This window comes from Suncus etruscus, chromosome 2, assembly GCF_024139225.1.
Source record: "Suncus etruscus isolate mSunEtr1 chromosome 2, mSunEtr1.pri.cur, whole genome shotgun sequence".
NCBI classification, from domain to species: domain Eukaryota; kingdom Metazoa; phylum Chordata; class Mammalia; order Eulipotyphla; family Soricidae; genus Suncus; species Suncus etruscus.
The window spans coordinates 151,336,850-151,351,699 of NC_064849.1; the positions used below are offsets into that span (position 1 = coordinate 151,336,850).

At 34.8% G+C, this 14,850-nt stretch overlaps 1 protein-coding gene across 1 annotated transcript in view; it reads right to left on the minus strand.

The window, feature by feature from the left end:
* The window catches only part of MCTP1 (multiple C2 and transmembrane domain containing 1), a 397,320-nt gene extending 390,567 nt beyond the window's left edge, over positions 1-6,753 (minus strand). Inside the window, exon 1 of the mRNA XM_049769129.1 lies at positions 6,651-6,753. Coding sequence (XP_049625086.1) covers positions 6,651-6,707 — 57 coding nt within the window. The 5' untranslated portion in view covers positions 6,708-6,753. The remainder of the gene's footprint in view (positions 1-6,650) is intronic.
* Between the last annotated feature and the right edge of the window lie 8,097 nt (positions 6,754-14,850).

Sequence of the window (14,850 nt, forward strand, 5' to 3'; positions counted from 1 at the left end):
ATAGGCTATATATTCATTTAGGGCATCCAATATTTTTAAGCTGATCGGGATTTATTTCTTTTTTATGTGTTTTGTTTTTAATGATTGTTTTGGATTTAAGCCAAATGTGTAATTTTCCCAATGGGTTGCTCCATTGTTTTGGATATATTTTATATTTACTCAAGTGTTTTTACAGGAAAGTTATCTCTGTGTTTTTCCTTCTTGGAAAAGTTGAAACAATAGCCACCTTACCACACTCTTGAGAGCTGTAGAATTCCCTCATCCAAGTCCTTAGTCATTATACTAATTTTGAAAAACATCTCTCAGAATTAACTGATTATACAAAATTAAAAGTTGGTTCATAAACTTTCTTACAGGTGAATTATATCTACATCCCTTCAAATTATTTTTAAACACTGCTTCTTTATCAACCTCTATTATTTCTTCTACATTTTATTTTTACACAATAAGTTTTAAAACAGTAAATTTTTAACAATTTATACAAATTTAGATATTTGAATTTATTGTAACCTTTTACATATAAACTTGCTTTTATTTTTATGTAATTATATAACAAATTATATATGACTAAATCTGCATAATGTAGCTTTTCATACAAGAAGCAAAATAACTATGGTTTCTAAAAGTAATGAAAGAAACATAAAACAATAGATGGTTCTAGGAAATAATACGAAGATCAAGATGTTAACCATGCATGCAGCCAACCCAGGTTCAGTCCCCAGCGCTGCATGGTGTGACCCAAATGCCTCCCCCCACTCAATGTTGTTGTTGTTGTTGTTGTTATTGTTGTTGTTGTTGTTTGCGAGGGGGGCACACAAGGTGACACTCAGAGGTTACTGCTGGCTATGCACTCAGTAATAGCTCCTGACTTGGGAACCATATAGAATGCCTGGGAATCAAATCATGGTCCTGGTTAGCATGTGCAAGGCAAACACCCTACTGCTTGTGCCACCAATCTGGCCCCATAATGTTTTACTTAAATGAAAAGTAGAAGAAGCCCATAGCAAGAAATAATATAATGAAGTCTGTTCCACACTGAGAGCCAACATATGATAAAGATGATATTCACTGGCAGATGATCTATTGATCTATTAAGCCAAAACTCTGCACTGGTTTCTATGCAAGCCAATAATGGTATATAAAACTGTGAAAGAAGTTCCTATGTGATAGCTAATAAGGCAACATGAAGATCTGAAAGCTACCTAGAATTTCTGGAATCTGAAGAAGGCACATATTTATAATGGACATATTCTTTTTCTTACTGATCATTCCTTCCCTCATCTAATGACTTTTATCAAGAAATGTTTAATGGAAAGCAAACATGGCACTGTTACTCTCTCAAAATAAAACTTTCCCACGAAATTTTCCTGGAACTCTTTAAGACGACTATGCCCAGATCAAAAACTTTTCTCACTTCCTCTCTCAAAACAAAAAAAGAAAGATAAATGAAAACAATAATAAAAAATAATTGAAAAAGATAATAAAAAGAAAAAAAAAGTATACCTCCCCAAACTCTCAACGCTGAAAAAAACTGTTATGTCTACTTATTACAGACAATTTAGCATTGTTAAAAAAGTTTCATTTAACAAGAATTCTCAATCAATTCAGTACATTTCTTCATAAAGGCCTGGATTTTACTAAAAATAAGAATGTAGGAGTGAGTCATTAAAATGATTGAATGCAGTAACATTTAACTGACTCCTTTTCCTCTCTGTGCAGGAGACAGAAGTCACCTTATAGAGGCTGAGATCAAGGGATTTTAATTGGAGGCTGTGTGGAATACATGTAAGTACACTAGCTCTGAAGTCTTTCTTCCTAGGATCAATTCTGCTCATTTGAATATCACTAGTTATGTCAGGGATAAGATACTTAATCTTCCTATGCGTCATCTCTGAAAAAGAAGTAACAAAAATGGAAGGGAAGTGATAAACAGAAACTTCTTCAAAGAAGATGTACAGATGGTCAAAAGGAATAAGAAAAAATATTCTGCATAACTTATCATCAGGGAAACGCAAACCAAAACAGTGACATATTATAGTGAGACTGGCACACATCAAGAAGAAGAAAAAACAATACAGTGTTGGTAGGGATGTGGGGGGAAAGGGAATCTTCATTCACTGCTGGTGGAAATGTGGACTTTTCTAGTTTTTATCATAGGCAAAAATCCGAGAACAACCCTAGTGAATAATAATACAGAGTAGATATTACTAGGCTATAAGTAAAGAAAACATTATGCAATGTTTTGCTATGAGGATGCATCTGGAGGATCTCATGTTGAAAGAATTGGTCTTCACTAGGAAGCTTACCATTGGGGTGGGGTGGGGTCAATGGGACAATAGTAAGGGAAAAGGAGACTGGTGGAGGGTGTGTGGTCCTGAAAAGTTTTATGTATAAAACCCTACACTAATAGTTTTGCAAGCCAATGTACATAGAATAATTTGTTAATGAGTAACAATACGTCTGGAAGAGAGTAAAGTGTTGGCATAAATCCTGGAGCCACTTAGCCTCCAACCAACTTTCACACTGGAGCTCATGAGGTTCCTGAACTCTGTCAAGGTAGCCCTGGTGAACCGTAGCACTGAGAACCTGAGTAGTAGATTACTTTAGGCTCAAATATTGAACTGGAAATTCGTTTGGCCATGTATTATTGGAAACTGCCCCAAGGTTTCTTGCACAATTTAGGAGGCCCAAAGCAACCAACCAAACAATAAACAGCTAAAATAATTTCCCAAATCACTTTACAGGATTTTTGGGGTCAGGACTCCCAAACATTATTTAGGGGATTCCATAGATCACTCACTGTGATATGAGGTTCAGTTATTTGGGCCTAATGGTGACATCTGACAAGGAATAAAGGTCTCCAGATATACCATGCAATCTTAGTGGTTGATTAAATTCAAGTCTCACACATGCATGCTTATTCAGCACAAAGGTCAGGACTTACTCCTGGCTCTTGACTCAGAAAATTACTCCTGCAGGAGGCTGGGGGACCCTATATAGGATGGAGTCAAATCTGCATCAGCTGCATGCAAGGCAAATGCCTTACCTGTAACTTCACTCCAGCCTTTTCAAACCACTTTCAACAAATATATCAAAAATCTACCATAAAATATCCACTTTTATGATTCAGTTAGAGTAAAGAGTTAGATACTTCTATTTGACAATAATCAATAGAATTTAGAAGTCAAATGTTATTGCTTAATGATAATTTTACATTTTATCTTTAATTCAAATTCAAGATAATCTTCAGCTCATGAGGCAACATCTTCTGCAAAACATTCTTAAGAAAAAAGCTCAGGCTGGAGCAGTGGTGTGGAGTGGTAAGGCATCTGCCTTGCTGGAGCCAGCCTAGGACGGCCCTCAGTTGGATCCCCCACTCTCTGCGTCCCATATGGTCCCCCAAGCCAGGAGCAATTTCTGAGCGCATAGCCAAAAGTAACCCCTGAGCATCACCGGGTGTGGCCAAAAAACAAAACAAAACAAAACAAAACAAAAAAAAGGGGGGGGAAGCCTTCTATTTAAAAAAAATACTGATTTTTAAACTCTTTGCAGAATTAAAAAAATGGCCATTTTTCTGAATAATTTCTAGCTAGATGAGCAGGTATAAAAGATCTAGATGAGGGTCGGAGCAGTGGCGCAAGTGGTAGGGCATTTGCCTTGCACATACTAACTTAGGATGGACAGCGGTTCGATCCCCACGAGTCCCATATGGTCCCTTGAGTGCATAGCCAGGAGTGACCCCTGAGCAACAGCAGGGCCCCAAACAAAAACAAACAAACAAAAAATCTAGATTAGGTCTTGCCCAGATAAAAATTAAATGAGGCACCTTTCTGTTTCTAAATTTTCTTCCTTATGACATGAGAAGTAATAATATCTGTATTCATTTTATTTTCAAAATAATACCATTTTATATCTTTTCAATTTGAGGCATTCATACACCAACAATCTCTTAAAATCCTAAAATCCAATTGTCAAAGGTCAATGGGGGCTCTGAGCCTACTTCCTGTCTCCAGAATGTCTTGTGCTTTTGATATATTCCAGATTCACTAGAGATAGATTTGTGCTCAGAACACAAAACATTTTAGTTTGGGGAGGCCCGATGAGTATACTATGATAAAGAATTTCTTGCGACTATGGCTCCTTATCATGAACACTTCAAAGCTTTACCTAAGAGAAAAATTTTTGAAAAGGAAGAACAAAATACCACATCAAGTGCTTTTGTGCAATACCCAACAAGAAGAAATCATATGTTAATTTTATAGTGAAAATAAAATTGAGTTACTACTTTATAAATATCTTTGGAATATGAATGTGTATCCTTAAGCTACCTAAAATTTCCAAACCTCACTGGGACTATTAAACATTGAGTCTTACTTTAAACTTTTAGAGCTTATTTTTCTAAAATATGTTTCAAAAGTTAGAAGTTAATAATTTTAAAAATATGGGAAAAAGAATATTACCACTGTTTAAAGGTTGAATGCAATGGAATTTTTAATATTTCTAATATCTGTGCTAGTTTCAGAAAGAATTTGAAAATATGTCTATTCTATGAGCAGTTAATAGTGTATAATAGTCAATCACATACAATAATAGATGTATTATTTTAAATCATTAGAATCCTGTGCAATAGGTAAGACTGTCCTAAGCAAGCTTTTAGTTAAATCTTCATTTCAGAGGTCAGGGAATTTCCTGAATAAATGATATCTAAAGATTGTCTAGAAAACTCAGTTTAATCTCTCTCTATAAACTTTCTTGTATCTCTCTCATCATTAAAGTCATTGCCAGTAATGAGAAATAGGAATGTTTTACTATTTGTGTTTGGACGTTTTTCATCTCTCCCTGACCAGTATTTCTTTGGGGAATATGGGATGCAAGATGGGAATGGGGGTGGAGGGAGGACAACTTTGGTGATGGGAATTCCCCTGATTCAATATTAATATATACCTAAAATATTACTGTGAAAGATATGTAAGCCACTTTGGTCAAAATAAAAATTATAAAAAAAAGTGCAAAGAAGCAGGATTTTTACACCATGAGGAAAATAGAACTGAAGGAAAAGAAAGAAGACGTCTCAATAATCCAATCAGGTAATTCACTAGTTAGCTGTAAGATGTCATAAAAAGTTCATATTTGAAACAGAACCTACCATGAAACTTAATTTACATATTTTCATTGTCTAAGTTTTTCTGATAACAATTTTGCATAATGAAGAATCTGAAACTATGCAAAACGAAATAAAAAGTTTTTGTCTAAAAGTAAATGCACTATATTTTATTCAATTAACATTAAAAATTAAAAAGTTCAAGTCCTATACTTAACTAGAATAGGTTGGTTCCTTTCTGTCCAGGTAGAAAAACTGAAAATGATATTTATCTAGCATCATGGTGGTTTATTTTATAACTGCATGCATTCAGGCTTTTAGAGAAGACATTTTTTTCCTAGCCAAAGTCCCAAAGGCTCTTAGAGTGCTCACTTGTTTTCTTTAAAAATTTTTCTTCCCCAGTTTGGAATACTATTTCTAAATATGTTAGAAAACTGATTTGACTTATTTTCTCCAAATTAAAGACTACATGCCTTCTGTCACTTCATTAGACCCTACCCTTTGCAAAAACATGAGTTATTAATATAAAATAATAAAATGTCATGGTTACATTGAAGTCTGAATCTAGTAGTTTTATAATATGTATAATTTGGAGAAAAAATGAATAATCTCTTAGCATAATGGTGGGTCAATTAAGAGGGAGGGTTAATAATGCCAGTCTCCCAATTAGACTTCTAATACATTCAATTCAATAATATGCATTCAGAGGAAGGAGTCTCAAAAAATCAAATTAACCTTTTATACCTCAAAATAATTTGAAGACCTTTAATGCAAGAGTCTAACACTATGTTACACTAGATAGCATCTTTAGCTGATTAGATGTAATTTTTTGATCACTAAAGGGCAAAACAATATTCCTGACTTTGACCCCAATCTTTCTGTGGAAAGCTTAAAGAATTTGAGAAACAAAGCTCTCATATAATATCACTCCACAGATTCTCTTCCATACAATTAATATGAAAGTTTCTATATGCATGTAGGCCTAGGGACTTATAAGACAAACAGAAACATTTTTAAACAGCATAACAATCCGAAGTTTATAAGCATCATGGTCTTTCACTAAAATATAAAACATATAAAAGAACAAGAGTCTTCCTAACTACTTTTTTGACTTTTAAGCCCTGGTAATATCAGCCTTTCTGAAAATTATTAAGGTTTCTTTTCCCAGTGGGTAAAAATAGTTTTTGAGCCATTATATTTAGGATAAAACTAAACATAATCATAAGAATGATGAACATTTGACATTTAGGTGAGATCAGAGTAGCGATTTGTAAAGCATCTTTATATTAATTTTAAAACTAAAATGATATAAAACTACTATGATGTTTCTACTTCTCAGACAAAAAATTTTCACCAAAACTTTCATAAAACATCAGTCCATTAAATGAAGTAACTCACAAGTGAATTGTACTGCTAGTTCAAAATGACTGGCTTTAGAATCTCTAACACTATCTTCAATTCCCTGTGAGAAGGCATTTTCTGAGACATAGCCATATGATAATCTGCCCATGAATTCAAGGCTGCTACAATACAATAATATGGAACTTACCTTATTAGAAATCAATGGGAAATTGCAGGCACTTTTCAGTTTGCAGCTATCTAGCATAGTTGATTAGAAATAAACAAAACATCTTTCATTCCAGTGAGAGAACTGCATTCTCATACTTGGCTCTCTTTACTGAATCCTGGCAGAAGATTCCCCTCCAAGGGCTAGTAACAGCAGCCTTGCAGACAGCACTTGCTGCTCTGAACTGCAGTGACTTAGAATGAAAGTAAGAGGAAGCGTGATGTTTAAATACCGTTGCTTCACATTCACAGGATATGACTCAACTCTTCATCAAACCAGTAGGAGTAGAGTTTCCCCTCACAAAAATTGTTTGATTACATAACAAATATCATATTTGGTGTTTTCAATTATCTACAAATAAATAAATTAAATAATGCATTTCTAGGTACTAATCTCTTCCCCAGAACACATGCCACAAAAATAAATAAGAATAACATTATGGCACAGATAAAAAACTATTCTGTTTATACTCTGCATTACATTAATCTGATGCTATTAAATGTGTATATGATCTTGACAGCATCTGACAGAGATAAGAAAGAAAAAGAGACAAAGAAAAGCTAAAGTCACTCACATTCCACTAGCAGAAAAGCACTGTGTAGAACAAAACTATTTTCATATGCAAGATTTAGGAACCCTAAAAAACATAACAGAATGGAATTTCTCACTATGTAGAGACTGGAAATAGATCTTTGTGATTTGCTGTTGCTGATTCTCACAGAAAGCCTATCCTACGCTGTCATTACCGTGTGATGCTAGTTCTGCCTACCTCTCCAACTCAAAGCCTCCTTTATCTGTTTTGAGAACATTTCTAAAAGAACATGACTAATGACACTACTCCTCTAGTAAATGTGGCAATTTTCTTTGTTTTTTTTTTCTACCACCTCTTAACTTTGAGCTGTATTAAACTTTATTACATGTTGGATTTTTATGTATGGAAATCTCAATACACAAATATAAATATAGACTGTTGGAATAAAATCTACTATACAAACCATCACCAACCCCATCATCAAAGACAAAAAGATTAAGAAACACATATGGATAACAGCAAATACATGAAAAGTATACAGACTGTTAGTGGTAATTAATTTAATATCTATGGAAAAGAGAACTATCGTCTGAACCAGCAATTTTACTCCTGGAAAACAAACCAAAGAACACAAAAATAACATTAGAAATAACATACGCACACTTGTGTTCATTAGAGTGCTACTAGATAAGATTTGGAAAACGTCCTAGTGCCCAATGACTGACAAGTGGTTGAAGAGATACAATACATAGAGTGGAATATTAGTTATAAGAAAAGATAAAATAGGAATGAAAGTGGATAATTTTATGTTAAGAGAAATAAGGCTTCTGGGGCCAGAGAGATAGCATGAAGGTAAGGCTTTTGCCTTGCATGCAGAAGGTTGGTAGTTCGAATCCCGGCATCTCAGATGGTCCCCTGAGCCTGCCAGGAGCAATTTCTGAGCGTAGAACCAGGAGTAACCCCTGAGTACTGCCAGGTGTGACCCAAAAACCAAAAACAACAACAACAACAAAAACAAAATAAGGCTTTTATGTTTGAAATTATACTCCTAAACAATATAGTCTTGTATGTATGTGCCAATCAAATTTCAATAAAAATTCTAAAATTAAAAAATTAATCATATGTACTCTTTGAATTATTTCTGAAGCATCATTAAAACAAAGCAAGTAAGATAGTATATGAAATATATTTTCAACATTTAATCAATACAAAATTATTAAATAGTTTACCTTTAAATTCATAGTACTGTTTAACTTGAACATGCTACCATAAGAAGTGAGGTTATCTGTGAATGAGACCAACCAAAAAAAAAGTCAATAATGTGCAAGGCAGATTTTTAAACAATACTATTATAATTCCTCAAGAGGCTACACAATGAGTCACATCTACTCTTTGCTGAAATAACAGATGTACAGAATATTCTAAAATGTGTAGGGAGAAAGTACCAAGGTTAAGGTGTATGTCTAACATGGATTCAATGTGGTTTAATCTGTATCACCACATGGCTCATCGAGCCTCATAGCATGTAGCATTGTAGGCTACTCTTAACATCACCAGGTATAGTCCTGATGGCCACAGCACTGTCAGTGTAGCTGTGGTGCTCCCCGATACCTCAGGGATCAAGCAGCAAAGCACTCTCAAACCCTCACATTAGACTCACAGGTCAGAGAGGTAGAGAATTCCGAAAGCAGTCCTTGAGCTCCAAATACTGCATGGGAGCCAACAATCCTCATCAAATAGTTTAATTATAAAACTATCTTTAACAGACTACTAATTTAAACATAGATATTAGACTGTTATTAAATATAGCTGCCAAAATGTTGTGTAAAAACTGATTTTAGGGGCCCGGAGAGATAGTACAGTGGTGTTTGCCTTGCAAGCAGCCGATCCAGGACCAAAGGTGGTTGGTTCGAATCCCGGTGTCCCATATGGTTCCCCGTGCCTGCCAGGAGCTATTTCTGAGCAGACAGCCAGGAGTAACCCCTGAGCACAGCCGGGTGTGGCCCAAAAACCAAAACCAAAACAAAAACGAAAAGCCAAAAAAAAACCCAAAACCCCCAAAAAACTGATTTTTAAATCTGGAAATTTTTCAATGTGCCATGACCAGCATAAGTAGGTTAACCAGTCAATTATTATATTATGCAAAGTTTCCTAAAATATGTTAAATGGAAATAACATATTGCAGAAAAATTTAGTATACAAGTAGGGGTACTTGACTATATACTAGTTTATAGAAAAGAACCTAAAATAGAATATAACAAGTGTTATGGGAGGGAATTAAATTTGAAATATGGAAGAGGTAGGAGTCATAAAGATCCAATTATTTTCCTCAACCTTACTATTAATAATATTTTAAAATGCAGCCAGAAATGAAAGTGCACTTCTATGTCCAACTCAATCCATTGTTTTGTTTTGTTGATATTATTTTTCTTATATTTAGTTTGGGGCCCCAGCCACCAGTGCTCAGGACTTATTGCCTGGTTTGGCCCTCAAGGATCATTCCTGACAGTGCTAGGGGGACCATATGGGGTACCAGGGATTGAACTGGTATCAATCAATCCATTCCTTTAACAGTCCAAATTTATGTCTCTGGCTTTTTACTCTGGCTAAAGTAAATGCAAAGATAAAGACAAATGAGATAGCTTGCAAGCTTCATTCACTCTCCAATGAACTGTCACACACTGACCAGAATTTTTAACCATTTTTCTCTTGGCCTCCAGGGAGCTCATAAACATACAAATGGGATGTTATCAATCTATCAATAGATAATTGTTTGTAATAATAAAACAAGACTTCAATTAGTCTAACTTATTATCAGCTCAATGGAAAACCACTGATGTTTGAATAGGTAGTGTTGTTGTTTTCTTTTTTTTTTTTGTAAACATAATATGTGAAACATGCCTGCTGTTTTCATTTGCTCTAGTTCTCAAAAATCTTCACATTAAGTGTATTTGCACGGCCTCATTCTTATATAACCTATAGATTCTCAGAGTATTGTTTCCTTTTAAATCACACAGCTAACGATAATTTAATGTCTGAGTGAGGGGGTGGAGTTCTTTTTGACTTTTTAGTATAAGAAATGAGAAATGGAATTTACACAGTGCTGGAAACTGATGAATTTGTCAGGCCATGACTACAGTTTTATTTTATTCTCAGGCCCACTTACACGTATAACTTAAACCTCCTACACTGTCTGTTGACTTACTCCTTCCATTCTTCTTGCTTTCACTTAAATTTTTATCTTTCTATCAAATTACTTTAGCTTCTCTAGAAGAAATTAAATGTTACAGGTAAACTGAAGTTTATCTATAGATACTCCTGCCTATATATCTCCTTTGCTCTCTCTACATGTAAATACCCTCTAGGATTATTTCCACATATTTACTTATATTTTCATTTTTTTAGTTTGTTTTCTTTTGTATAGGGGCCACACAAGATTAGCTCAGGGGTTATTCCTGATTCCATACCCAGTAATTATTTTTGGTAGTGGTTGGGAAAACATATAGGGTGTCAGTGATAGAACCCAGGTCAGACATGTGCAAAGTAAGCACTTTACCCACTGCACTCTATTTAGCCCCTCTGTTCACATTTTTTAAGCATGTATATCTATAAATAAGATATTGTTCACCAGTTTTAAGCTTTAAAGAAGGATGCAGTTCCTCTATTTTTATTTTATTTTGCTTAGCATTACCTTCTTTGATTTACATGCAGTTTTACATGATTCTTTTGAATCACGTAACATTCTAATTCTGTATGCAATTCTTTTATTCTATAATTAAACTATATTAATTTCTTTCTATTGCTCAACTATTCTATTTTGTTTTGTTTTGTTTTGGGACCACATCCAGTGATGCTCAGGGGTTACTCCTGGCTATGTGCCAGAAATCGCTCCTGGCTTAGGGGACCATCTGGGATGCTGGGGTATTGAACCTTGGTTCATCCTAGGCAAGCACTGGCAAGGCAGATGCCTTACCACTTGCACCACCACTTTGGCCACAACTATTCTATTTTTAATATGAAAGAATTTTTAAAAATACATGAATGGAATTATAGAATATGTATAGTTTTACCTTTACTAGGCATTGCCAAGCCATATCCCAATGCAGAATATTTTATAGTGCCATCATGCATTATACAAGAGTTTATCTCATATAAGGCTACTACAAATAATTGCTACAATATTGTTATTCTAGAATTTTATATTTTGAAATCAAAATCTCAATTACTTGAAAAGAATCTCAATATTTCAACTTGGTTTTAACTAATCGCCTAAAGTTGAATACATTATTCTTACTATCATTGGCTTTTTTTCCTATTGAAGTGTCTGTTCCATTCTTTTATTTATTTTTCAGATGTCCTTATTTATGAAATTTCTGCTTCCTAGACAAAGTCATGAGGTGTCCATATCATAGACATTTTCCCTTAATTATTCCCAACAAAATGTCAGACATATACTTATAGGAGAATTGAGAATTCTAAGTAGGTTAAAGAGCATATAACTATGACCTAGTAGTTGTGCTACTTAGTGAATTAATTGTGTATGATTTAAATGAGATGAAGACATGTTATTGCAAGAGACATAAAAATGTAAAAAAGAGAGATGGAACCTCTGCTCCAAAAACCATTTGAGGTAAAAAGGGTCAAATGTGAGGTACTTTGAACTTGTGAGATAAAACAAGTCCCACAACTGACATTTCTATTTTCTCAAGCAGGTGTTTTCCCAAATATAACAATAAATTAATAAAAATTTACTTGGGGATTTACAAAATTAATTAAGGGCAAAGTTATTCATTTGGAAATAATACTTCCTCATTAGGCACTAATTTTTATAAACAATTATCAAGTCACTTATGACACTTGCCTCATTTGTTAGCTACAGATTTTAGAAAGCCAATAATCTTTAGGAAGTATACCAAATGGCATGTATTTCCTAGATCACAATATTAATAAATTATAAGATTCCAGTTAAAAATAAGCACTCGTTCCTTAAAAAAATCCCATGGCAAGCATATTTGTAAATGAAACACCTTACGTTATGCCTTCAGTAAATACAGATATTCTATACTCTGCTTCTTTCTGTATAAGTAGGTTAAGAAAAAAGCATAGAATATGAGAGTGATTAATACTCTCCACCCAGGAGCAAGAGAGTTTCTTGCACTAGAAATAGAGAAGAGTGGTTAGCAGCATCATGTGTTTCCTGCAGAAAGATTAAGGATACTCCACTTCCTTGAGGCTATGAGCTTTATACTTCAACTTTCCTACAGATACAGTCCTCTAACTCATATAAACTGCACTTTTGGTATGCAAGAATAAAAGTGTAATAAATACAGAAATGAGAAAATAAAACTGGCATGTAAGAACAAAACAAAGAGAGATAAAAATGCATTAGGTCAGAGAATAGATAAATAAGGGCAATGCTAGAATGAATCACACTTTATTGTCTACATTATTTACATCACTAGTGTGTTAAGAGGATCAATATCATGGACCTGGGACCACAGTGAACTGAAGACAAGGCAGGGATTCTATTTCATCTGAAAGGGATAATGTCTACTCAGCTCCAGAGGTTGGACATGGTGAAGAAATGGCCCCATGGGGAAAATCAATAGATTTTTCTAGATAGGCTGCTAGAGGTTAGAAAAATTATGTGAATATTCTTGGTCTTTAAATCATTGCTTCTATGTAGTGTAAAGAGACAAACAAGAATCTTGTGAGGCTATAGCAATTGTACAGCAGGTAGCGTGCAGGACCTATAGCCATGCAGCCTATCTGGCATACTAAGATTGATCTCTGAGTAAAGAACCAGGAGTGTGCCCAGAGCACAATTAGATGTGGCTCCCAAAAAATAAACCAAATAAGCAATAAAGAGATTTGGGAAAACCAAGACCAGGTATACATCATCGTTGGTCTTATTGCCTGCTACAGGTTAGGCAATAATTTGAATAGAATGCTTCTACTAAGAGATGCAGTTCAGGTACAGCAGTCCTAGAAAAAAGCACCGGCAGAAGATTTTCAAACTCTGGAAGAAAGAATTTTAGATAGATTAGTAGTATGTCCTTCCTGCTATGATCAGCTGTTTTACTTCCTTTAAGTATATAGTCTTGGTACAAACTGCCCATTCATCCATGTTTACCAAGTGAATTTCTGACCAGATAGGTGTGTGTGTGTGTGTGTGTGTGTCTGTGTGTGTGTGTGTCTGTGTGTGCCATGTGTTGCTTTTGTTCAGTAGCCACACCTGCTGGTGCTCTGGAGCTAGTCTTGGCTCTGTACTTAGGATCTGATTAAACTTTAGGTATATAGTTGGGTATACTTCAGGGAGATCTTGTTAGAAAATGGAGAAATAATTCATTATTATACATATTATATTATAATACACATATTATAATATATACATGATATATACATATATAATAATATATTATAATACATTATTATATACATAATGTATATTATTATACATTAATAAACTGACAGGCTGACTAATTGATCAGTATCCACAGGAATAAATTGAGCTGGTAGGAAGACAAGCAGTTGTCGGGACTCAGAAGTTCCATTTCTTGTGGTAAAATGAAACCAGGATAGAGCCTATTCATGACTTCTATGAGTTTGTTAGTAAGAGTTAAGCACTGGTGCCCAGATGAAACTGCTGATAAATGTAATTTCTTGCTCATATAAGCATTAGGCCAGATGTGGGATAGTGGCTTCTCTTTAACATAAATCCTCTAAATAAATAACTTATTTTAATGCCTCAATTTACTCTCAACTGTACCCTGGGGCATAATGTCTCATAGCATTTCTTCCTGGTTTTCTTAAGGTTCAGAAATGATCTAGACATGTGAAGAGAAGAATTAAAAACTCAAAGTTAATGAATGAATAGAAATGGAAATAAAGCTCAAAGCAATAAAATATAGATTTGAAATGATAAGTGCTTGGAAGTAGATATGTTTGTTAGTCATGATCCCATTATAGCCTCAGCAACTATGAAGCAGGTGGTACTTTTGGCAATTATTCCTTTATTTTTTTAAGAAAGAAAAAAAAAACAGGCTTAAGGAGGTTAAGTAAACCATCCCATTTACAAAGCTAACAAGATGTGGGGTTGGAAGCTTCATCCTAAAATACTATACTGTGTTGTTTGTATACTTCACTTTCATTTAATCAACTGTTTTAATTTTACAGTTACAAATACTGCCAGGGCATCACTGTAAAGCTCAGGTAAAAAATGTTGGGCTTCCTTTACAATAACACAATTAGACCTTCAACCTTAATGGGGCTGCATGCCATGCCAGGTACATATTATGGAGGCCCTGGAAGGGAACATGACCTTGGGTTAGACAAACCAGTGGGATCTTGAAAACAGAGACCCAGGAGAACAGTTAGTCCTTGAGCTGAGTCCTTGTGGGGCAAGAAACCTTGGCATTGTGCCAGTTTTGTTCCTTTCCCAAGAAGGACCCCCTAAAAGAAGCCGAGGCAAGAAACGGAAGTCTAAAGTAAGCAGGCTAGCAGAGTTAAGGAAAGGTGTGCCCACAAAGATGAATTCAGAGAGCTAGAGGAGGCTGGAGAAGCTCGCCACTGTCTGGACCACCCAGAGAATTAGAGTGGAAACAACAAAAGCAAAGAACTCAACTATGTGCATTTAGAGAGGCTGGGAAT